The sequence below is a fragment of the Microtus oregoni genome, unplaced genomic scaffold (genome assembly GCF_018167655.1).
Source record: "Microtus oregoni isolate MIOR12 unplaced genomic scaffold, Mior012 000015F_ref0000493, whole genome shotgun sequence".
NCBI classification, from domain to species: Eukaryota; Metazoa; Chordata; class Mammalia; order Rodentia; family Cricetidae; genus Microtus; species Microtus oregoni.
Window position 1 is genome coordinate 10,026,363 of NW_024543074.1, and position 26,021 is coordinate 10,052,383.

At 47.7% G+C, this 26,021-nt stretch overlaps 1 protein-coding gene across 8 annotated transcripts in view; it reads left to right on the plus strand.

Annotated features, from left to right (window-relative positions):
* Msi2 (musashi RNA binding protein 2) overlaps positions 1-26,021 on the plus strand; it is a 370,828-nt gene that overhangs the window by 209,825 nt on the left and 134,982 nt on the right. For all 8 annotated transcript variants that reach the window (XM_041664105.1, XM_041664106.1, XM_041664109.1 and 5 more), the window contains exon 7: positions 24,151-24,199. In XM_041664105.1, coding sequence (XP_041520039.1) covers positions 24,151-24,199 — 49 coding nt within the window. The remainder of the gene's footprint in view (positions 1-24,150; positions 24,200-26,021) is intronic.

Here is a 26,021-nt window from a genome sequence, read left to right on the forward strand (position 1 = left end):
TGTTTTCCTGAACCTAGTATTCCAGTTATCTGAAAACCTGTTGATTTGAAGCAGTGCCGTCCCCATATCATCAAGGGTGGTTTCTGTGGAGCAAGAATCTGGGAGGAACTGTGCGGGTGGTTCTAGCGAGGAGCATCTCATAAAGTTAGGGTCAAAGTGCAGCCAAATGTAATCTCAGGCCTTCTCCAAGAGGTCTCCCTGCACGTGGTTTGAGCTTCGCTGCAGCTCGTCAGCCTCAGGGCAGCCAGAGCCCTTATCTAATAGTTAAGGCTTTAGTATGAGGGTCCAGCAGGTAAGGCAGAAAGAAATGCCTTCACCTTTTCTAACCTAGTCTGGAAAGACACACATGTGAGTCCCAGATTCTCCTGGGATGGAGAGGATGCCTACACCTTGCCTATGGCTTGGGAGCACCTCAAGATCACATTGTAGAGGACACTGTTGGGATAGGGTAGCTGTGTGGTCCACTGTGGGAAATACAAGATGAGCATGTGGCCACCTTAAGGTATACTACAGAAGCATTGTCACCATTCTATAGACAGGGGACATTCAGAGGTCCCTCCATTACTGAACATTACCTGAACAGATCTTTGACTACAGACCCCTACGGGTTGCCTGGAGGGGAAAACAGGGCAGGTAACATTTGGAGGATGGTGGTTCTCTGCTGAGATGATGTGAGGAGTTGGGCCTTTGGCTTCCCAAGGACTGTAGGAGTACAACAGGAGTTGGGTGGGATGGACATGGGGAAGGAAGAGGTTGAGTAGATGGCTTCTTGGGAGAGAAGCTAGTGAGCACTTGGCAACCTTTCTGTCTGGAGAGGAAGAAGCTGCCTAGGTACACAGGCGTATGTGGAGACCAGCCTTGAACCTAGCACCCTGCCCAGTCAGTTCTGAGAGGGAGGGTACTCAGTGGCCTTTATGTAAAATGAACAACTGTAACTCATCACGATGCGACAGCATCAGAAGCCACTACTTGGCATGTTTCCATGTGTACCTGTTTTCTAGGCACCGTCTCATTTAGTTCCCGTCTAAAGAACATGCCACTGGCTGGGGCTTGCAGAGTTAAGTACCTTGTTTCATCGCTCGCCCAAGGTCATTGTGGGCGTTCTGACCTATCACATGTGAAGTCCATTCTCTGTGCCTCTGAGACCAGAGCCATTGGCCACTGAATTGGCCGCCAGAGGTTTTAGTCGGAAGGAGCACCCCTGCCAAAGACAGCAACAGCAGCCTTTGGTGTTAGGATCTGAGTGCCTGGACCAGACTTGTCCAAAGCAAATAATAGTCTTTTATGTTTGCAGCCACATAGCACTCAGCCAAGAGTCTTTTTTTTTTTTCTTTTTCATGCAGTTTAGGGTTGAGGGAGGAAATCTCATCAGTATGGACCAGACATCATCTTACCCTCTTCCCCACCATGCATGGCCCCAGGACAGGCTCCACTCAGCTTTCAGAAGGTAGTCAGCCCGCAGGGACGTGGTGATGTCTGGAACAGATTCTGTATGCTTGGGGTGGGCCTCTGGAAGGTATGAGTGAAGAATGAGGGTGCTTATGGATAAAGCGCCCCTTGCTGCTCCAGGTGTACTCGGGCTGGTCTTTGAAAGAAAGACATAGAACAATCTTCATTCTGCAAATACTGTTTGCATTCTCTGAAGGAGCCTGCTGCATTCCACAGCCATTGCATGCTCTGGTTCTCAGGAGCTTAGTCGCTTCTACCTATATTATGCTCGATAACTATACTGCTGCCCAGCCCTTCAGGGCAGTCATGCCTGATCTGTGAGTCTTGGGCCTACAGTAGAGATTATATGAGCTCAAGGCCTTACAGCACACATTTAGGTGATCCAGCCCTTTCTAGGAGGGCCTTGTCCACCAGGACTGCAGACGGATGCAAAGTACTGTGGCTTTAGTGTTCTCCAACAGCCCTGTAGGAGCAAGACAGGGGGAGAGAGCGCAGAAAAAGACATTTATAGGATGTCCAGTGTACACCGGGCCTTTCACTCTCAGCACTTAGTTCTCCAGTGTTTTTGGCACAGAGTTTAAGGTCTGAGCTTGGAAGTTCACTGTTGACTTTAAATCCAGGCTCTCCGAGTCCTTGTAAACCAGGTGACTAGAACCAAACAGTTCTGCCATCTGGACCAGGATTTTCTTGTTTATAAATGCAGGCGATAATAATAGTGCCTCCCTCAATTGCAAAATATGACATTTGAACCAGAAAACGTGTCCAGTGTAGTAGGAATCCGCTGTTTTTTTGTTTGTTTGTTTGTTTTTATTGCTGTGTCATTAACAACCACTGAGTGGGGACTAGCGGTGGCTATCACATTAAGCCACTAACTGCTTTCCATCCAGGAAGGTTTGGGCCTCCTATACCTGATGCTGGGACTCTGCCAAGGTTGGAAGATTCTGAAGAGGCTGCACAGCGTGCACACATCAGAGGCCTGTCACCAATCCACCCTTAGCCCAGTGAGGTGCTCAGGTGCTGTCCACCCTCCATGATGCTTGATGCTGACGTGACCTTGGGAACAGATGTACAGCTGGCTTCCGGTCTGGGTTCCAGTCTGCTTGCCAAACCCTGGGCTTCTGTTAATGACTAATTGCTTTGTTTGTTCTGTAAGAGACACTTAATTTTTTCCCCATGATTTACTCCTCTTTGTAATTAGGTGTAGTGATTAGAATCTTGTTCCTATTACAATGGAGTTTTGCTTTTAATTCATGCACATTCGCCAGGCCTGTCTCTGTCTGTTCATTGATTGTCCCCAATTGGCTTTTCCCAAGCTGTCATATAAATCACAGTTCAGGGGTGGCTTAGAGACTGATGTGAGTCCGAGGAACCAAAGAGGGCTGACTGGGAATTCCTTTGCATTCAGCTGTGCAGGAGCAGTGCCTTCCTGGAGATGAAGTCTCAGTAATTGAGGTACAAAGAGTTGCAAATTAATAAATGCAATTATCCCCTGCATAGTACCTTTTTTTTTTTTAAGTTAAAGATGTCATTTTACAGAGAGAGAGAGAGCTAAGAAAAGGTATGGAAAGTAAAAACAAAAATTTATAAAAATATTAACTAGTATTTTGTCCTGCTTGTCAGTGGTTTCGGCTATGTACATGTAATGCGTGTATTAAAAAGTAAAAATGTTTGCATGCTCCCAGAGCGCTATCTTCTCGGGTTGCTTCTTCCCTGCACTGACTCCTCCTCTCCCATGTCTCACTTCCATCCTTTGCCCTGCCTGCCCCGTGGCCAGGTGCCCAGCCATCATGGCCAGGCCCAGGAATCCCACGGATTTCTCCACCGCCTCCTTTCTGTTTCTCCCACCATGGACGTTGGATCCAGGCTGGTTCGCATAAATAGAGGAGTAGAGGGGATTGAGTAGAGACCAGTAGACTTGTCGGGCTGGACTTCAGGGCTATGCACTTGCTGGGGACAAAGAGATAAAATGGCAAGATGGCTTCAACTTGCCCTTGGCCCTGTAACTTGGGCAGGGCCCCATGGACTGTAGAAACCTTGAAGGTCAAAGTGATCCCTCAGGGAAGTAGCCAGATACACACTGAAAGGGCAAATAGCATGCAGTCAGTACTTCCTGGAAGAGAAGTGCCGAGAAGGTAAGGGATGTGTCAAGGAGGGGATTCGTCAAAGGAAGGAATATACTCATCCTCCCTGAGACTTGCCAAGACCATCAATACAAGACTGAAACTGAAGATGGACCTAAATCCCATACGTGCGCGTGTGCACACACACGCGCACACACACACAATCTCCAAGGCGTTTCCATCTTTACAAAGTACTTATCTTTTGTAGTTTGAGATGCGGCGGCAGAAGTAGTGTGGTTTCTTTTCCTGTTTCAGTTTCAGCAGGCGGACTCTCACTACAGCACTCAACAACCTCAGCACACAATTTCTGGCATCTGTTATCAAATCAAGAACTTTCACCTGTGCCCTTGAAAGTGGCGCTTTCTTCTTCTCATTGCCACCAGGGCCAACTGAGGTCAGAGGGGGGTCTTTGAACATAACTCCGTTGAAATGATAGGCAAGATGGCCGCTGGCTGTTGGGCAGAGGGGTGATTGACATCCCAGGCAGGACAGTGGGAGATGCCATCCTGCCGCAATGGTGTGCCATTTATATCTAGTGAGTCATTTACTTTGGAGATTTCCCATTAAATAAACACATGGGAAGCAAAATTGCAGATAAGAGGGACACACAGAAGAGTCACGCTCTGAGCCTGTGGGAAGGGGGAATGAGTTGGCAAGGTGTGAGGGTTCCTATGAAGACCCGTTAGTGTTTGAAGTCCCAGAATACTGATGTGGTTGGAAACAGCAGCAGAGAAATAAAGGGGGATCCAAGAATAAGAAGGAGAGGAGCACAGAGAGAGCAGTGACTGGTCACCATTCACTGTCACTGCCATTCTTTTTTTTTTTTTAATTGATTTTATTGAGCTCTACATTTTTCTCTGCTCTCCTCCCTCCCTCTGCCCTCCCCTTCAACCCTCTCCCAAGGTCCCCATGATCCCAATTTACTCAGGAGATCTTGTCTTTTTCTACTTTCCACGTAGATTAGATCTATGTAAGTCTCTCTTAGGGTCCTCATTGTTGTCTAGGTTCTCTGGGATTGTGATTTGTAGCCTGGTTTTCTTTGCTGTATGTTTAAAAACCACTTATAAATGAGTACATATGATAATTGTCTTTCTGGGTCTGGGTTATCTCACTCAAAATGTTTTCTAGCTCCATCCATTTACCTGCAAAATTCAAGATGTCATTATTTTTTTCTGCTGTGTAGTACTCCATTGTGTAAATGTACCACATTTTCCTTATCCATTCTTCAGTCAAGGGGCATTTAGGTTGTTTCCAGGTTCTGGCTATGACAAAGTTGCTGTGAATATAGTTGAACACATATCCTTGTGGCACAATTGAGCGTCCTTTGGATATATACCAAAAGTGGTATTGCTGGGTCTTGAGGGATGTTATTTCCTAATAAGATCCTATCTAAAAGACTGGGAGGTGGCCAGGCTGTGATGGTACACACCTTTAATCCCAGCACTTGGGATGCAGAGGCAAGTGGGTTTCTGTGAGTTCGAGGTCAGCCTGGCCTACAAAATGAGTTCCAGGACAATCAGAGCTACACACAAAGAAACTCTGTCTCAGAAAGAAAGGGAGGTGATTGGCCTTCCAGAATTACCTATTATCCCCCTAGTCTACCAGTGTGTTCCCAATGTTGCCTAAACAGATGATCCATGGCCCTTGTGGTTGTACTGCTTTGCAAGGGGAGGTAAATGAGGTAAAGTCAGGGCTCTGCCAGTTTGGGGAGTGTCACATACCCATTCAAGAGCTCATGTGTAAATTGGGGTCAGTGAGGGGCCAAGGTGTCAATGCAGACTAAAGAAGAGCAGCTTCTCTGAACAACTGTGCTCTTCTGGGTACGGAAGACGAACTTTAGTGACGTTTTCTCTTCAGGGCAAGGCACAGTTTTCTTCTGTGGCCGAGACCTTTCTAACTGCAACAGCTTTCCTCTCTACCTCCTGTCCTCTGGCCGTGCCCCTCTTCCAGCAGCCCCCCTCCCACAGACTCTCTTTAAAAATAGACTGTCATGCATGAAGAAGCATCATAATGTAATACTGGTCTTATCTGCACACTTACCCAGCAGGCATTTACAAAAGACAGTGGACGAGTCTTCCACATCTCTAGGGCCCACAGAGGTGGCAAATTTTCTTTTGAGACATCCTCGCTCAGGTCTAGCCAGACAGTACCCCAACGGGACAATTAGCCCTGATCAGAGCTGCTCCCTGGGAAAGGTGCCCACTCCTCTGCCTTTGCCTTTCATCGGTCCTGTGCTTTTCTCTCTTGGTAAATGTTCCAATAGGAGTGTCTTAAGGACCCGGGGAAACCTGTGGGGCTATTACGGCTCATTTGGTAGATGAGAGGGACCTGTAATTTTCCGTTGTGTATTTGGATGCACAGAGATGTGATAAAGACAGCTTGTGGCCTCTTTTGAGTTCCAGATGTCTCATGAGTGGATAAACAGAGCTTTTTCCTCAGGCTGTGGGTACACTCTTGGGTTTCCTGCTGATGCCATATTCACTGGGCATGTTCTCCAAGCAACCATTCTGTATTGAGAGGTCTTTCCTAGTTGCATAGGAGCAAGGAGAAGCCTGCCCCTGGAAAGGGATGTGCAGTCCAAGGAGTTCTGTCTCTCGTTGTCTTCCCAGAGATGCTGAGATATCTGCATCTGGATGTGCTTAGTCCATTCGATTGGAACTAAGCAAAGATGGAGGTTGCTTTTTACGAGAGAGAGAGAGAGAGAGAGAGAGAGGAGAGAGAGAGAGGAGAGACTGTAATGAAGGGTATAGGAGGGGGTCTGTGACTTTTAAACAATTTAAGGTCCAGCCCAGATTCACAAATCAAATGCATTTTAGGGTGCTAATTCTGTTGTCCACTGAGGTGGTAAATCCTTTCTTACAGCTACTTGCATTGGGCTATGGAGAATTCTTTCTTAATTCTCTTCCTTTTATTTCATCTTTAATATTCTTTTGTGGCCAGATATGGTGTTGCACACTTTTAATCTCAGCACCCTGGAAGCAGAGGCAGGAGAATCTCTGGGAGTTCAAGACCAACATGGTCTACAGAGCACGCTTCTAACTAGCCAGGATTATATACCCTGTCTTTGAGAGAGGGTGTGTATGTCTGTGTCTAAGTTTGTGTGTGTATGTATGTGTGTCTGTGATGGGGGGGGGCAGAGGTCAACCACAGAGGTCTTCTTTTGTCCCTCTCCACCATAACTTTTGAGACAGAGCCTCTCACTGAATCCAGACTCACTAATTCACCTGGACTAGCTGGCAGCAAAGCCAGGGTGTCCTTCTAGCTCTACCAAACCACCCCCAGCTCTGGGGTACAGGTGAGCACCTCTGCACCTAGCTTCTTACATAGATGGAGATCTAGGAAGTCCTCACATTTAAGATTCTTTTATATTGGTTTGGAGGGGTTGTTATTTTTCTGCCTCTTCTCTATGTATGCATGGTGTATATAAGTGTCCATTTCTCAACCCCCGTGACGTCTAGAAGCATTGAGACCAGGACTTTTCCTACCAAGGCAATGTGTCCTCTTCCAAACAGGAACATTTATATTCTTATTCCAAAGAGCCTACCTTTGCTTTGTGTGTTTTCAAAGGGCTCACTGTGGATTCAGACCAGACTCTGGCATCTTCCTCTAAATCTCCTTGTGTGATAAATCTTTGGCCTTTGAAAGTCGCTGTGAGTTTTGGAAACTATCACCAACCTTAGCTCCAGATGACGTGTGGCCAAGATTGACTATGCTGATTTTGTATCTAAATGTAATCAGACTCAAAAATAATAAGACTAGTTATCTTGCGTGACTTGAGAACAAACTAGAAGGGAATAACACCCCCCCTCCTTTCCTTAAATCCAGATCTTCTTAAACTAACCAAGGGCTTTTGAAGGGGACAATAACCATTTGGTGTCTAATCTCAATATATTTCTCATCACCAAGACAGAGGTGCCATAGTATGGATCTTAGCTATACTTTAGACATGGGGCCAGGCCAGTTGACATCAGATGAAATCTCAGGGTCAGCATGAGTTAGTAGACACAGTGGAGAATTTGCCTTTTCAGAGTAGCCGCTACAGATTAGCCAGGGCTGAACTGGGGCTGGCCACCCTGAGTGCTTCGTCACCCATCCCTCCTCCCCTGTGGGCCAGGCAGTGATAGGCCACACACTGTGACAGTACCACCCTTCCTCTGCTGCTCTAGCCGGATGCGGGCAACCCAGAGTTCAGGCCCTGCTGGGACCTGGAAGTAGATGGAAGTTGATGTCCTGGCCCAGGGAAAGTCAGCCTGTCTGCCCCAGGAATGACTCAAGTGATAGGAATCTTCCATCTCGTTGTTAAGTTATGAGTGCAAAAGCCACTTGGGTGCCACATTGGCTCTAGCATTTCACAGGGCCTTAAAGGTTTGGTGCTGGCTGCAAAGGCAAGTGGAGGTTGTTTTCGTTTGTTTGTAAGAGAAGAGATACACCTTCACAAGAGGATACCTCTCCTTCCCTCCCTCTCCTCTCTCTGTCTTGTTTTTAAAATTTATTCATTTGTTTTTGAGACAGAATCTTTTTTGTGGTTCAGAATCTGGTAAAATCTGGTCTCAAACTCACGATACTCTTACTTCACCTGTGTGCCACTACACTATGCCTCTGCCAATCTTTGTTTTATTTCTTTCTTTTAATAGGGTCTCATGTGGCCCAGACTACATGAAACAGACTATGTATTCAAGGATGGTCTTGATTCATGCACTTCTCTGGTGCTGGAATTGCAGGCACCTGGTTTATGTAGCACTGGGGCTCTAACTCAGGGCTTGCTGCATACTAGACATGGACTCTACCACTGACCCGCACCCCAGCCCATAGTTTCTCTTAAGAAGACCTCTTCCAAGCTTGTGGTTTGTGCTAGATGTGTGGGCAGCAGAATAGAGCTGCCCAAATGCTGATGAACTAGCGGAATGGAGAGGCGGGCAAGACCCCAGCATTGCCGGGCACCTGCTGAGAACAGCCATAGCGTGGATGCCCTGGGTTCTCACGTGCTAGTCACCTGCCTCTGCGAGGTACTAGGAAGCTATGTCCTCGGGATTTTGTAACTCCGAAAAAGACAAGAGGCCACAGGGCTCCTGCTGAGAGCCATCCCCTTAGACACAGTCCTCCAGTATAAGAACAGCATCTTTGCAATGAAAGTAGTTCTTGGGGCCCAGCGAGGGTACGCCTGATTCTAGTCAGCCTCAGTGCTGCCTCTGTCTTCCCAGTCTGAGTGATGGGGCAGAACACAGCTTCTCAAGGGGACTGGGGATTAATGAGCTGACATTTGAAAACTGCTTGGGAGATGAATTGGAAGTGCTAAGTATTGCTGTTTCTCGTGGAAGTCTCAAAATAACCTCGCTGAAGCTTCCTAATAAATAACTAAACATGGAGAGCGAGGGGGAATTTCAGTCGCCTGGAGAACATTTGTCTTAAGTACTTTTCTCTTGAGCGGAACGGAGGTGCAGGGAGAATTCTGAGAGCATTCATCTGCCGGCATGGCTTGGCCCACAAAGGAACAGACATGGAGTCATGGAGGCGCAGTACCCACTGGGGGGGTGCATGGTCCTTCCTTAACTCCAGCCCCACATGGATGCCAGTCTGAGAGACTCCCAGCAGCACTAGCAACACTGTGTCCCCAGGGCTTTTCTGGTTTTCCTATACTGTCTCCACCCTTCAGGCCTGCTTCATTCTTGAAAAGGCTCAACCACCACGGTGTCTTGCGTTCTTTCTGCCCCAGCACTTCCTTCCGCCGCCATCAAGTTAGTCCTCTGGTTTAAACTTCTACTTCAGCCTGCTTTTCCAGTCTTAGACAAGAGAGGCAGCAGCGGCGTGTTCCTCACGCGTTTGCTGGCGGTCGATTCTTTCTTAAATTGGCTCTGTCCCATGAGGCTCTCCTGTCCTCCGCAGTTGCAGTCCTCTGGGGCTTTGACCCTCCTGTGTGGTCGGATTTTTCCACAGAGCTCTGTGCACAGCTCTGGGAGAGTAACACCTGGGGCTCCTGAAACCTTTATCATGGCAGGGGGGGTGGTGCTGGGAGTGGCGGCTCCCATCCTTGAGCACCCTTCCTGTTTCTTCGTGCCCTAATAATTTAAAGAAAATTATCTCGATTCCTTTCGTATGGTTCATAAATAGCATTGTATCTCCTGCCCCTCTTGACAGTTCTCAAAATCACACAATGTGCTGAAAGCCATGGGAACTGGCTGAGACAGGCGCGTGTTTCCATCCAATGCCTTTAGAAACAGGTGGCTAGGACGGTGGCTCGTCAATAAAATACCTGCCGCGCAAATAAGAAGGATCTGAGTGCTGGTCACCCAGCACCTTGTGAAAGGTGGACGTGGCTGCACGTGTGTGCAACTCCATGTTAGGGCTGTGGGATTGAGACAGGCAGATCTCAGGAGTGGGTTCGCTGGCCAGCCAAGGTGAATCTGTGGGCTCCAGGTTCAGTGAGAGACCCTGTCTCAAAAACCAAGGTGGGGAGCCCTGGAGGACGATATCCTTGACCTCTGCCTTTGCACACATGTACCACATACTATTAACCTTATACCCACACCCATATCCATGTTTCTAGGACTGCAGCCCTCAGCACAGTCCCTGGGATTCGAGCAGGCATTACAGGCCCTCATATCAGCTTTCCTCTGCCTCCGCTGCTTTCTTTCCAGAGGTGGGAGTTGGGGAATGGGTTCCAACCCCTGCAGCCCTGCAGCCAGTGGATGAAGCCTGCTCTAGAGTTCCTTTTTTTTTTTTTTTTTTTTTTTTTGGTGACCAGCACCCTGGGATACTGATCAGTCTTGAGCCCTTGGAGGCACACTGTCCAGGGAAGGACAGAGCCCTTGATGCTGTCCCTGTGGAGTCAGTTCCAGTACCAGAAGTGGCTCAGCCAACTTGGCACATGGATACATTCTGTAGAAGTCAATATGACATGGTCATTGTCACATGGCTCACTTGATCTTAAATGAATGGTTATCGGGAGAAAGGGGCTTACTATACTTCAATGGCTCAAAGGTATCCTGATCCCCAGGGCTGTCAAACACCTTCTGCCCTCGCTTGTGAGGCTGTGATGGCCAAAGGTAGTTTCTTGAGTGTCCCATGGCTCCAGAGGCTAGTTAGCATCTCAGCCCCATCGTTTCTAATGTTCTCTTAGCTTGTCTTCAGCACTGTAGCTAGAGAAAAGAAGAAGAAGGAGGGGGGGGGGAAACAGATCTAAGCAATTGAGGGGCAATTTAATTAAAACCAAAAATTTAGATGAATTTGCTGAAAGTCTTCAGGAGGCATCATCACCCCAAGAGGCAGCCGTTTGAGGAAGAAACTGGGGTTTCCTTTTGTTTGTTTATAAATTCCATTGTTGTTGAAGCCTTAGGTTTGATGCCGTGAGGGTTTGTAGTGTGGCCAGGCTTGCAGGAAGCATGTGTCTCTGTTGATTTCTGAGGGAGAGAAGTAAATGTATAGGGACGGACTTCCGGCTCCTCTGGTCTTTCACAGGGCATTTATAGGAACCTCTCCTGACAGTTCACCCACAGTTACAAGATTTCTGTGCTTCAGAAAGCAAACTACCATAAAAGTTGTACAGCATATATACCTGATTTGAAGGGATGGGGTGAGGCAGATAGCGTCGTTGGCAGCAGAGGACTGAGGGCTTCATCAGGTTCCACAGTTACCAGGGGGGTCAGGGGCGAGACAGTAGACCTCACACAGGTGTGCTGGGTGGCCTGTCATCCTTGTTTAATTTCCTTCTCCCCTCGTCCCAATTTGAATCGCTGAAATATGTTAGATTGCCTTGCGTTATTTCATTTGCCTGCTTTGTAATTCCTTCTCACCGAAAACCGATGAAAACCTCGGCACTAAAGCAAATTGACGGCTCCTGAAATGAGAACACTCTTGTTATCCTTGGAGTGTGGCGCAGAAATAAATGAAAGGAAAAGCTGCCTGTTGGGTCCTGGAGCAGCGTGAGTTGGTACTCTGTTGCTGCTTTTCCGGGTTTGATGTTGGGTACTGGCCTTTCTTCTCCCTTCTTTTTCCCTTTAGGGAAGTATGTGGCTTGGGAAGTGGGGAAAATAGTTACTCTGACAATACTCATGTAACAAGACCTAATGAGGAGTCTAGAAGTTTCCACCCCAAGGGGTCCACAGAAGGACTGTAGGGTCCTTAAGTTGATTTTATCACTTTAAAAGAAATTTACTAGGCGCTTTGGGTACCTCACCCTAAAGCCATAGGGGCCAACTTAAAGGTCACAGGTACATATATGGTTTGGGGCAGGTAATCCCTTTCCATACCACCAAAAGTTTCTATTATGACCATTATTAAAAAAATAATCTTCCACGCAACTTCAATTTACTTGGTAAATGAAATACCACTATATGTGTGTGTGTGTGTTTGTATTATATATATTACAAAGTGCTCTTGTGTGCCTTCACCTAACTTCCCACAATAATGCTATGATCTGTCATCATAGTGTGGTGTTAAAACCAGGAAACAGTGGTAGCTGCACAGCATCGCATCATTAGTTTTTATGTGAGCTGGTGTAAGAGTGTGTGTGTGCGTGTGTGTGTGTGTTTTACACGCCTTTAATCCCAGGAGTCAGAGTTGGGCAGATCTCTGAGTTCCAGGTCAGCCAGGTCTACGGAGCAAGTTCCAGGAGCCAGAGTCACACTGAGAAACCCTGTCCCAAGAAACCAGAAAGAGAGAGAGGGGAGAAAAAAAAGAAAAATGTTGACGTGATTATTCTGCTAGCCATTGTCATACTTAGCACCATCCTGTTGCTACACACACACACACACACACACACACACACACACCCGCCCCACTCCTAACCCTGGTAACACAGATCCAAGCTGTTCTCATTACAGTAATTTTGTCATTCTACGTGTTCTAGAAGTAGACTCATCCAACCTTTGGTACTGTTTATTTTTCTCATCAGCATGATTTCCTTCAAGAGACACATGCGGGTTATGTACTGTGGTTCACGTGTTTCTTTTTCATGTTGAGGAGCATTTCCATTTTAAGATGTGCCACCATTTTTTCCCCTCGCATTCCCTCTGCGCTTCTAAAATACAGTGCATGTGCATCCTTGCAGCCAGTTCATAGAGCTGGGTAAGCGTGTGTGGGTTAAACTGCCCTCGCCCAAACTGATTTCCCTAGGCCAGGCTGTGTGGCGATCAATACAGAGGCTGTTAGTCCATGACACACCCCATATCTGATGGATATCTGTGAGCATCTGTGGTTCTGGTGCTGGGTGCTTGATGTCTGTAACAAACCACTGGCCACATGCTTCCCTGGATACTACTTCAAGCATTTCTACCTCTCAAGGCAGATGGGAAGGTAAACAATGATCATTGTTTTCTTTTCACTCAAAAAAAAAAAAAACTAGCCATCCTGCAGAGCCTTCACAAGAAGGCGCGGTGGGGGTGGGGTGGAGTAGGGTTTGAACCCCAGACATTAAGGCCATGCTGGGTTCCTGTCGCCACATCAGGTTGCCTATAGCCACAGAACCAGTAAGAGCTGGTTTGCTCCTGGAATGTGCCAAGGAGTGGGTGGAGCACCTATCTTACTCCTGTCTGCTTAGAGAAGTCCCTTCCCAAGCACCTGCCCCTTAGCCTTAGCTGTGCTTGAACTTCATTCTCAACAACATTGTGTTAGCCGTTATCTGAAGGTGTTTGGGGAATTTTAAAGAGACAATGTAGAATGTCTTTAAAAAAAATAGTCACAGGGGCTGGAGAGATGGCTCAGAGGTTAAGAGCATTGCCTGCTCTTCCAAAGGTACTGAGTTCAATTCCCAGCAACCACATGGTGGCTCACAACCATCTGTAATGAGGTCTGGTGCCCTCTTTTGGCCTGCAGGCATACACACAGACAGAATATTGTATACATAATAAATAAATAAATAAATATTTAAAAAAATAGTCACTTGGCACTTCATTTGGCTAATTTTGGACACGGTTTGGGGTCAGTATTAGAACTGAGTAACCCATGGGTCTTTGGCCCAGGACTCTGGGGTGATTTTGTGACCAGGTGCCAGGGAAATTGACCTTTGGGTGTCCCCTCCCCCCAAAGGACAGAAAGCTGGAGCCGATTCCATTCCCAGAGAGATATTTGGGGATGAGCGATGAATGTGTGGGGTACTTACTCATGGACTCGGCGCCCACCAGTTCACAGAATTCTGCCTCCTGCCAACACTGGGCAGTGGAGGGGGTGGAAGCTACTATTTCAGGCTTCTGGGTGCTTCCACTGCTGTGTTCAGATCTAGCAGATCATCCCAGGGGGAAGGGAGAGGTGCTCTGTGGCCCCTGGGTCACCTCTGATGTGACTCCAAAGCCTGTAGTTCCGAAGTGATGTAGGTTCTTCTCATGTGCTCCCCCACCCCACCCAGTCCTCCCAAGATCTGGCTGAATTTATCAGAATGGCAAGCTGCTGGGGGGGGGGTGTGCTCAGAGACTGTGGCAATTCTTTCCTTTGCTCCCTGTAATCAAGGCAAGTGGATGGTTCTGGAATCCTATGGGGCCAGAGTCTGCCTGTCATCCAGCCCACGGGAAGGAAGGTGGTGGTGGTGGTGGGGGGGGGATGTGATCCTTGGCTTGAGGTATCAGAAAGCCTCAGGGTCATTTGGCTACCGCATTCCTTTCACTTAGGCTCTACAGCTATCTCTGTTGGGCAGACGGAGAAGACTCAGTAAGTACTGGTTTAATGAATCAATTCTGGCCACCTTGGCCAAGTGCTCATCTCCCTGTTTCCTCACCTGCCGTCTCCTGTATGTAAAAGAGCAGAGCAGAGTGAGGCTGGGCACACAGAAGACCCTTGCAGATGCAGACAGGCCCTAGACCCTCCATCAAGCTGTGCAGCTTCCCTCCTTGTTCTGCAGGCGGAAAGAAGTGGCACATGGCCCCAGGGATTGGAACCAGAGATTGGAACCTGGGCTTCTCAAGCCTGCAAAATGCCTCTCCTCCCCCTCCTTCCCTTCCCTGGGCGGATGGCTGCAGCCACGCTTGTCACCGTCCGAGATTGCATTGGCCACAGGAGATGTGGATGATTTTTCCATTTGGTCCTGATGTTTATTTCATGCCCATCAATATCAGCCCGTATTAGGACAGATGAGGTTCTTATTTACGGGCTGTGCATTTTCACACTTGGTAATTATAAACCCTTCCCCTGTTCGGTCAGAGTCGTGCGGATCCATTTTGGCAATTAGCAGTTTAGTATTTGTTTAATGGGAATGCAAGAGACTGTTACAGCACATCAACGCTCCCCTAATGATGGGCCTCTCTCCTCCGGAGCTGGCAGGTTTGGGCCTTTTTCACGGTAGGTGAGGCCTGATGGGAGAGGTTGGAGACAGGGAGATAGGAACGTTCAGTAGCCTGCCTGCCACTCCCCTCCCCCAGAGCTCACTTGCATGCATGCACGCACACGCGCACTCAGCAACCGGCCCTGAAAGCGGTATTGGATTACCAGAGCACAGCAGCCACCACTTGAAGGAACGTCACACGAGAGGCCGTTAGGCCAGATGCCATTTCCCTGTGACAGCTGTCAGCTTGCAGCATCCAACTGCTTCTCCTGCAGCAGCTCCTGCCCAACCTCTCTCTCACCGCCTCCCTTCCTTTACCTCTTCTCCACACCCTGACTCAGATCTCCCTAGAGAACACCTCCTGCCCCTCCCTGGGTGCTTGGGGGTTACCGGAGATGAGGTCTTTGTCTACACAGCTGACAGGGAGCCCTAACTCTAACCAGAGCCTCAGAGCCTCTTGCTGACTGTGCTCTCTCAAGATGGATCCTCTTGTTACTGTTCCCCCAAGGGCATGCCGATCCTGTAAGTGGGTGTTCTTTGGTGTGACCCACTTTTCAGTGTGTGTGGATGTGTGTTCGTGTTCATGAACAAAAGAAGTGCTCAGAAGGTCAAGGAATTGGGCCAGCTTCACCTAGGATGAGGGTCTGCTGAACCGGATACTCAGGGGCCACCATGTAAGCCTTCCTGCCAGCCCAAGGGTGGAAGGCATGGTGTGTATTCTGCAGTGCCCACTGTCCCTTGTAGACAGCTCTCACAGGCTGAGCCCTGGATTGACTTCCAGGACTCCCATCCAGTTCCCGCTCTTGCCCTGGGACCATGGAGGACCCCAGTGATTAGCTTTAGAATTTTGCCTGCCTCAAGGAAAGGAACCTCCATGTCCTCCTGTTCCTTCAACTCTTCAGTTGTCCCCAAGATCACTTCTGACTGTTTGGGAAGCTTTTAAGGTAGCACTACCCTAAGCTCTTGGAATTCAAGAAAATGGAACAGTGAAAGGAAGCAAGAGCTAAGGGTCGTACCCAGTTTCATATCCCAGCTCCACTGTTTGTTATGTGTGATATGCCAGCCGAGTCCCTTAGTCTCAACAACTCTAATTTCTTCAACCTATAAAATGGGTATGATAATATCCGCTACAGAGATTCTGCAAGAACTTAATAAACATTGTAAATTGCCCCTTGTCGTAAGTGATCACTACCACAACCATCCCTATCCATCTTTAATTTGGGGGGGTGATCACTACCACAACCATCACTATCCATCTTTAATTTGGGGGGGTGCATTTCATTAATAGAATCTGCATTCAGATCAGCTCAACAGGAGGTCTTGCCTGTAAGGAAACTGCCTCAAGCCAGGGAAGGGTTCTCTAGGAAACCTCATCCCTTCAGGACCCTGACAAGTATCCCTTTGTTACACTTCAGTCTGATGAGCTTCGGGGTTTGGTTTTACATAAGTAAACTGGAAAAGTGGGGTGATTCCGCATGGGTTAAGAACACAGAAGTAAGACAAATAGGACCGACAGAACACAGTCCTGCTTGAGAGGGGAGAATATTCTAGCCACAAGACTTACGAGCCTTTAATGAAGAGTTTGGGAAATACACTTAGTGCTTGTGAGCTGAATGGTAAAGACGTGATTAAAACAGCACATTTACATTTAATGTTACGTGTATTTTACCACATTTTAGAAATAGGATATAGAAGAAACCAAGAAGTCTCGTTTCCTGCTATTCAGTGGAGATTCAAGTGTGAATCAAAACAAACAAATCCTTGGGGGCTGGTATAAGCGAGAGTGTTGGACTTCTGGAATTAAACCAGCAATATCCAGCAGCAGTGACTGGAACAGAAGTCGTGAGGGCACCTCTGTTGCTGGAACCTTCCAGGGTGAATGCACAGAGCAGTGGCAAAGAGGTCTCTTGACCACAGCTGGGGAGGCAAGAATCTCGAAGAGGCAGAGGGTCAGAGGCTTGAATCCCTGAGACCAGCACCAGCATGACAGTCATGGGCTCTTGGCAGCTCTAGGATGAGCAGTGGGAAAGCTGGGGTTCAGAGTGTTGATGATAATCTCTTCCTCATGTGCTGATATGAAGACCAAGGCTATGATAACTCTGTGGAAATATGAAGAGGAAGAGGAAGCTTTGGTTTCATTAGATTGTCTTAAAAGTTCTGGGTTCGGGGCTGGGAATTTAACAGCCTTTGAGAGTGCTTGTCTAGCATGCAGGAGGTTCCGTCTTGTGAACTAGAAATGGTGTCGGAAGCCTCTAATACCAGCACTTAGAAGGTAGAAGGATCGAGAGCTCATGGTCATCCTTGGCTATGTAAGTGTTCAAAACCAGCCTAGGATGTATTTTGAGACAGTGTCTCAAAAATACAATGCTAGATTCGGTTGTTGGTCCTTCTGGCTACTTTAGAATAAAATCCTGATTTTCATAGACTAAGACCAGAACAAGAAACAGGGTGCATGCTTGTCTCTGTGTCCAGCACCCCACCCCTGGGCAGCTCAAGGCCCACTAGTACCAAGCTAGCTTATTTTTAAGACCTCTGCTCTGAGTAAGGCGCCTCCCACTACATTTAACCATTTAGAACAGGGGTTCTGTGCCTTTAAGATCACAGATCACTAGGAAGCTTAAGAGGCCTTCTGTAGGGTGCCCTACAGTAGTAAGCCCTAGGCAACCTTAACAAGCCAGAGGGGGTGGCTTAGGCAACAGGTGTTCAACAGCCCTCCAGGTGCTGCCAGGAGCAGCAGTCAAGGCTAAAACCACAGATACAAATTGCAGCGTGAATTTAATGGGGTGTTCCGGGCTGCTCCCTCTGCCGCCTGCTCTCTCTCTGTCAGTGGTTAACACCACCGCCCCCTTTGTATACTGAGAAGGTCAGCATCAGAAAAGGACATAATTAGGAGCCACTTTAGTCTAGACACAGCGATTGGAGCAGAAGTGACCCACACTTGACACAACACAGGTTCTAGCACCAGGTCCTAGGCTTCAGAGCCTTGAATTTATAGAGCATAGTAAGGCCTCTAACCCCTATGGGCTCTCATATCGCCAGTCCTGCATTTACGGGTGTTGATGTAAGCTAACCATTGAAGCATCCACGTGGGATCAGGAAGAGAAGGCTAAGGGCATTTGTTCTGGGGCGCATTGGAAGAGAGGAGGTTTCTCCTCTTCCTTTCCCCTCCTTGAATCTGGCCAGTTGATTTAAGGACCATTTGAAGTGTGGTTTCTTGCTTTGTTCTTGATAGGTATGATGTGTGGGTGTGCGTGTCGGGGTCCTGGGAGGAGTAGGGGCTGTGTTGACCACAGCAAAGTTCTGGAACAGCCTCACAGAGCTGTTTTCAAAGGCAAACAGTTTTCAGTGGTGGATTTGATGCTCCCAGATGTCGTCTCTTTCCTGTTCCCCCTTTTCCCCAGCATCCTCTATGGCCTGCCATCTGCATCCTCTGTGGAATCCTCACCCTTGGATCTTAGAGGTCATCTCATACAATTTCCTCCTTTGTTAGCTACTACCAGGGAACAAAGAGGGAGGCACCTTGAACTCCCCAAGACCCTGTGAATCTGGGATGGGAATCTGGACCCGTCTTGGACTCCGTGCAGCACTGGTTAGTCTTTCTCATCTGCACCTGGCCCCCGTGGAGTCAATACCGCGACTCTTTGATCTTTAGCCCTCTCCTGGGAGCAAGTTTTCCGTGCCCTCAAATCAGGTTGCCTTTTCTCAGCGGTTCCCTACCCCAGGAAGTTAATTCTGTGAAGTTCCTGGTAGAGCAGGCAGTCCAGACGACTGAGGTCAGTTAACCAGACAAAGAAAGCTTGTGACTTCCCTTTGCATGGGCATCTCTGCATTGTGACTCTAAAGGTTGCTTGTTCAATAACCATTTGCTGGAAAAAGTAAAGTTTAAACTTTTGATACAGTCAGTACCATCTGACCACTTCAGAATCACCCATCAAAACTGTCTGGCTCATATCAAATCTTTGAGGCATTTGAAACAGAGTTCGCTCATTGATTAAAGAAATCGGGGTTAAGATGACTTCCCCTGCTGACTTTGAGTAACGATTCCTGTGTGTTCATGGTGCTCATTTGGTGAGAAACATGTTGCTGTCTTCTCTTGGCCTTTCTAGGACCTAGGTGTTCACCCTTGCTGCTGGGATAAAGCTTAAAAGCAGAGATCCTTACACACCCTAATAAATACCCTAATACCCTAATACTTGTGTCCATCTGAAATGCTCCATTTGCTGTGTGGAACCTGGTGGCTCACTACTTGACCCTCATTTCAGCATTTTTCCTTCTTCTGCCCCCCCCCCTTTGCCTTTGTTTGCTCTTTGGTGTTATTTAAAACCCCATCTTCTGAATGCAAGGTGTTCTTTTCGAGTTACTTATTTACTCGTTTGGAGGATAGGGATTATGGATGTATTTTCTAGTGTTACAAGAATGCTGTGTGACAAGCTGCAGGACCTCAGTGGCAGACAGTAGCTGCTGTCTAGGGTACACTGGGAGTAGTTTACTGGTCTTACTGGTCTCACCTGGGTCTCAGCTGTGGAAAATGGGGAAAGCTGTTCTTCGCCCTGTGTGCCTCATCCTTTAATGCATGTGCCCAGGCATATCCCTCATGGTGATGGCCAAGGTCCAAGAGAGAACAAATGGAAGCATGTTGAGTTGCTCCAGGCCAGACCCCTAACAGATACACTCTTCTCTTCAGCTCATTTTATTGGCCAGGTCCTGTTTGAAGGGATGGGGAAATAGGCTTTTTTGCTTTGGGGAGAGAAACTACAAAATTACTGGGTGTTGGGTCATTAATGTGACCTGTCCAACGGAGCTGTGGGACCTTCCTCTTGATTGTATATAGGCTGATGTGTAGTCAGAAGTTTCTGTCCTGCTTGGTCCCACAGCCATTCAGTCCAAAGAAACACACAAAAGCTTGTATTAATTATAAACTGTTTGGCCTATTAGTTCAGGCTTATTATTAACAAGCTCTTACAGATTAAATTAACCCATAATTCTTGTCTTTGTTTAGCCACATGGCTTAATACCTTTTCTCAGTAAGACTTTCTCCTCTTGTTTCCTCTGCATCTGACTTGTGACTGACTCTCTGCCTTTCCTCTTCTCAGAATTCTCCTAGTCTGGTCGCCCCACCTATACTTCCTGCCTAACTACTGGCCAGTCAGAGTTTTATTAAATTAATGAGTGGCAAATCTTTACAGTGTACAAGAGCATTATCCCTCAGCACTGATGGTTTGCAAGTAGGAAGTGCCTGAGACGTGCAGGGTGTGTAGAAGTAAATGAAGCTGCCACTAGCTGGATTTTTAGGTTAAGACTGGATTGACCAAGCCTGATGTGGAATGTTAGCAAATGTTTAACTGCTACAAAGAAAGTTTGCGTCATGTGGGCTAACGCTGGCTTCATTCTGTATTGGTGTAGGGGCAGGTTAAGAAACCTTTCTCCATGTCAGCTTTTCCACTGCTGTTTCCACTGTGAACTCCTCAGGATGTTAGATGATCAGGCGCAAGCAGAGGAGGGGCTGGATGGGAGTATACTTGCTAGAGGTTGCTTTCTGCCCTAAAGTATATTCACACCCTTTCTGTTCTGGGCCCTCATTATTCAAACAGTAGGGTGGGGAGGAGGCCACAGGCCAGTAGGAATACCTATGGGATCCGGAACCTCAATAGGTACACAAATCCTAGGGTGCCCTGAGGGGTCTGTGGATCACCCACCTCTGAGCAAATCTAATATGTCCAAGAGACCCTTAGTGCTGCTCTCTTTTCGTTGATAGCCATACCTTGCTGAGCGAGATTTACTGGAACCTTCCACAGCCAGAAACTCACATGCTAGATCTTCCAGGCTCAAGTCAGAGAGCATCCCTTCCCAGCTGTCTGACCTGAAAGTTTTATGATCTTTCTTTTCCATTTCTAAAGGTAGGCTACCTTGGGTCATTACTAGAGACTTTTTGTGGTTGGGATAAACTTTTCTCCCAAACAGACCAGGCTCACACCAGGACTTGGGACAAAGCCACCTAAGGTTGAGACACCTCATCTTCATTTCTTCTCCCCTCTCTCCTCCAGGGGACTCCCAAGACTAGTTAGGTGCCTTCTCCAGTACAAAAAAAAAAAAAAAAAAAAATCTGCGAGGTAGCATGCCAAGACATTGTCCCCACAAAATGTTGGCTCTAGGGACTTGTCCCTCAGTGTTTCACAGGCTTAATGATGTCTTCTTCCTGAGGTCAGAACAACATCACACTATAACCCCAACTCCACACCCATCTTCTTAGCCCTTCTTGGAGGCCTATGCCCACACAGCCAACTCCTTTCTATCAGTTTCAGGTGCACACCTATGTACAATGGCTCCTGTGGAACATAGAAGCTGAAATTGTTACCAGTTGGCTGGCTCTGGCGCTGACACCAGTCATCTCCACTGTGCCCCATATTTCTCCTTAACAGAGACTTGCACAAGCTGCTTCTGTTTGATTCTCCTAGAACCGTGAGAACCAGGCCCGTATGTGAGGCTGCGGTTTTTATTCTATTCAGCCTTTGTGTATTCAAATTCTCCTGGTTTCGGCTCTTGCTGTCCTGCCAGATTTCCATCACATTGATGGCTTCTCTGAATTAATAAGTGTTTTGCAACCCCTGAAAAGTTCCCCCCAACCCTCAAGACTGGGTCTTATCCACATTGATCCCCCTCCCACTTTCTCTTTCTCTCCAGCTACTTCTTAGATGTTGTATTTTGTAAAGTGTTAATAGAATTCTTCTTGCACCCTGACACTTTATCCATTCAGGAGGTCTTCGAGAGTCTCATTGTACAGCTGGACTGCGGGGAAAAGAGCCCTATTCTCTACAACAATGCTTGCCCCCAAAACACACACACAGATCCCCCCTCCCCACACTCACCAGGGTGAAGGGAATGTGGAGGGAAGAAAGCAGGCAAACTTAGCAAGGAGAAGCAGGGAGCCAATTACAGACTGCTGAAAGACAGGTTTTTTTAAATTTTTTTAATTCAAAATATTTATTTCCTGCGGGGATCTGAATTTCAGTACGAAGACATGGCCAACACAGAAGGGAGGTGTTTCCTTCGCTGCTAGGCATTTTCAGTTCAAGATCAGGATTTGGCAAACAGCTCAGAAAATGTGGAGATGGGTGCACAGAAGCAGATGCCGCATTTACCTGCACTCTCCGCAGGCCTTACCCCCTACCCACACCCACACCCCAGGCATCTGAATTCTTCTGGCATCTCCAGGTCTGAGTCTGAGATGCCATATGCTGGAGTGTGACTGCTTTGTGTACAAACACACCGGTTGATCTTATGGTGGTTTGCTTGGGTGGTGCATGGGAGGCGTATGGCCTCAGCAGGTGTCTGGGGGACTCTTGAAGCCTGCCAAGGCCTGGGTTCCAGGAACAGCCCAGGGAAGGAGGCCCTGTTCAAGTGATCTCAAACTAGCATTACCTCTCCTGCCAGCTGGTGCCTGGGAGGGGAGGGGGGGGCAGCTCCCTGCTGGAGGAGTCGCCAGGCAAGGCTACCCTCCCCACAGCAAATGACTGCAGGAGCGGGGACACCAGAAGGGTGAGGCCCCAGGAGCCTGTTTGTTCAGCCTGGGTTGCTTAGCAACAAAGGGAGCCCTGCCTTCAGAAGGATGTTGAAGTGAGGCTGAGCTCTTCCAGAATGGCTTGCCTACCTCTCCCATTCTTGCCTGAACTTCACTCTGCCCACTATTGTATGTGGTAGAATCTAGAAAAATGGATTCCGTTTGTCCAGAGGCACCGTTTTAAAGCTCATTTCGTTGTTTCACCCAGGAGGAGTGAGAAATGAATAGCCTGTGATTCCTCTTGAGGTGGCTTAGCTGAAGTGCACCCCCAACACACACACACACACACACACACCTCACAGCTTGCTTGTGAGCCTTTGAACATAAGTGAGTGCTAAGATCGTTCCAGCCACATCCACACACCCCGACTTCTGCAAGCAGAGTCTTTTGGCTAACAGTTGTGTAGCTGTGCCCTTGGGTTGTTTTCTGCCTCCAATGTTAGGTGCAAAGTACATGGAGAGAGCTGCCACTTCTCCCTGGCGAAACAAGTTTTCTCTGGGATAAAGATGTGTCTTGTGGCCTAAAGGATTAGATCTACAAACGACAGGAGTGAATTCCGAGGCCGTATGTAGGTTGTCGGTGGTTTCTTGAGATCTGAATGGAATCCTACTGCTAGAAGTGCCCAAGAGTTGCAAGGCATGAGAGAAGAAAGACCCCTAGCATCTGTGCATCTGTGTGCCATGTGCTAAGGCTGCCATAGCAAAGCACCACAGGCTGGAGAGGTTCAACAACCAAAATAGATTTGTCTCATGTCTGTTTATTTGGGAAGCCAGAAGTCCAAGATTGAGGTGAGGCAAGGTTGGTTTCTCCTGAGGCCTTGTTGACCTATGGTTTCCCGTCCCTGTGGGTCCCTGCCCTCACATCCCCATTGGAGAACACCATTCGTATTATTAGGCCCACCCTAATGACCTCATCTAAATTTTGGGTGGAGAGGTGGCCTGGCAACTAAGAGCACACTTAATTGCTTTTGCTGAGGATCCAAAGTGGGTTTCCCAGCACCCAGTCAGGCACCTCAGAACTCCCTGTAACTCCAGTTCCTACGGATTCAACACCCTCTTTTTGTTCCTACAGGCGTCCGTCCACACACACAGTGCATACAGACACAGGTGCATACACATAAATAAAAATTTAAATCTTTTTAAAGCTAAAGCACCCGGTCCACCTATATGATACTAGAAATTAGGGCTTCAGTCAATGAGTTTTAGGGAGCATGGGCCAGCCAGTGAGAGGGAGACTGCTGAAGTCTGTTGTTTATAACCGAACAAACTAAGTATTCGTCAGAAGAGACGTAAGTTAGGGCCTCTTGCTCTGTGGAATGCTGGCCAGTTGTCCTGATGTAGTGACCTGGGTGGAATATTTGTACAACTGAAAAGCCCAAAAATAAGCAAATAAATAAATAAAGTTCCACAAATAATATAATATAAACAATTCTAAAAGAGGTATGGATTTGTTTAATTATGCAGGGAGAGGGGCAGTGTATTCGTTAACATAGGTGCCCACGATACTCTCCCCATACACACTCTAAGGGAACTGTACTGTATGTTAACTAAGGTTATGCCAAGTAGACGGTTTTGTTTGTATTTTCCCTTTTACAAATATTTTCTATTTAAGGAACTCTTATTTCAGTGATGGGAACGCTCTCCCTCACCCCGCACAGTCTGGGTTTCTAATATTGGTAATGGAAATCACCTCTCTTCCCCCCCATGCAATCTGTGTTTGTAATGTTGTCTGTGTTTCGTGAGAAGTCCTGACGCAGCCTCTCTTCTCTGTTTCAGGTGGAGGATGCGATGCTGATGTTTGACAAAACCACCAACAGGCACAGAGGTAAGATGGCCCCAGTGAAAGAAAACTGCCCCTTCATTCTCTCCCAGCCTCCAGCCCTTCTCGCCTCCTGTCCCACTGACCAAAGAGCTAAGGAAGAATCAGGAGCCAGCAAGTGGACATAGCCATCTGTGGGAGGGATGGATGTTAATAACAGAGGGCCACTATAGCAAGCATCCAGACACCAGACATCGCGAACCCTCTCGGCTAGGGAACTCCGGCTGAACTGAGCGGCCGTGTCCAGCACATTCCTTAACTTACCTTTCTCGTCCTGGCTCTCTTAGCGCCTGGCCAACCTCAGTACTCAGTTCAGTGATCCTAGTGGAAATTACTCATGGTAATTACTCAATCGGACTGTCAGTTTGCATCGACGGAGGTAGCTTAGAAGGCAGACTGTCAACCTACAGAACGAGCTAGAGGAGTCGGGAAAACCTCGTCTTGAATCTGTTCACTGATTACAGCGATTGCAGATTTGAAAATGTCCCATCAGCCTCCCAGTGCTTAGGGGACATCTATTCTTATTTGTTCCTCCTGGTCAATCGATGTTGTAGGAAACGGGTCTTACTCAATCTGGGGTCCACAAACCTTTGAACTGATTTACACAGTGTTTGAGCTTTGCCTAGGAGTGGCACTCTCAGCAACTCTACCTGCCAGCAAAACATGTGAAAATTGTTGATTTGAATAGGAAAATGGGAGGAATCTGGACCATCTGAGAGCAAAGTCAGAGGACGCTGTGACAGTGCTCTGTGCTCCAGAAGCGCCGTGTTTCTGGGGTTCCTATTAGCAGGGTGTTAATGAGCAGTGCTTCTGAAGAGGGGTGGCAGGAAAGGGTGTGGGCGTTCTCCAGGGAAGGAGCCCCGAGCCAACCGAGAATTTCCTTGCCACGTCTATTGCATTTAGATGTTTCTCCCGTTGTTTACATTCCGGCTGTCACCTGTGATTAGAAGCAGTTACCCAGTGGTGACTGAATCTCCTTCCTGTCTGGGGCAAGCAGCAGAGTGAAAGGGAGGGAGAAATGAAGCGGGGCTGGGAAGAGACCTGCATATCCTCCCCTAGTGTGCCTGGTAACCCAGCTTTCAGCGGCTTTCTCAAGAATGGAAGGTTGAGCACTGGGTGGATAGGGCAGGGTAGAGGACAAGGAGAGAGGCGAGGAGACAGAGTTGGAGGGATGGAGGGTAGGGTGTGCCCATGATGTACTATTTGTGATCATTTCCTGTCATCATCGGCTTTGTCTCTGGTGTTACAGATGTCTAAATACCACGCTGGGCATGGTAGCCACAGGCTTGTAGGCTCCTTTCCTCAGAATGCTGAAATACAAGAGTCAACCTGGGCAACATAGAGACTCTGTCTGTAGAAAGTAAACATAGATGGGCTGGGGAGACAACGCAGTGGTTAAGAGAGCTGGCTACTGTTTCAGAGGCAACAGTTCACTTCCCAGCACCCACCTCAGGTGACCGCCAACCACCCCAACAACAACAACCCCAGTTAGTCCAAGGAGAGGCAAGGCTTATAGCCTCCGTGGGCATCTGTACGACATAGATACGTCACACAGACACACAAACAGATGCATAATTTTTAAAACTGGAGCCAATGCACCATTTCCTTGTGTCTCTCATACTTTGATATCCACAGCCATCCTCTGGACTCAGAGACTTGTGAGTTTGGAGAAATTGCTGCACATTTTTGTGCTTCCTCCGTGTCTCCATTTATAAAACGAAAGTAGTAACCACAGTGTCTGAGGGATTTTTGGTCCTGTGGTAAGACCCCACGTCTGAAAGCACCTTGGAGAGGAAAGGGTTTATTTCAACGTACACTTCCACAGCAG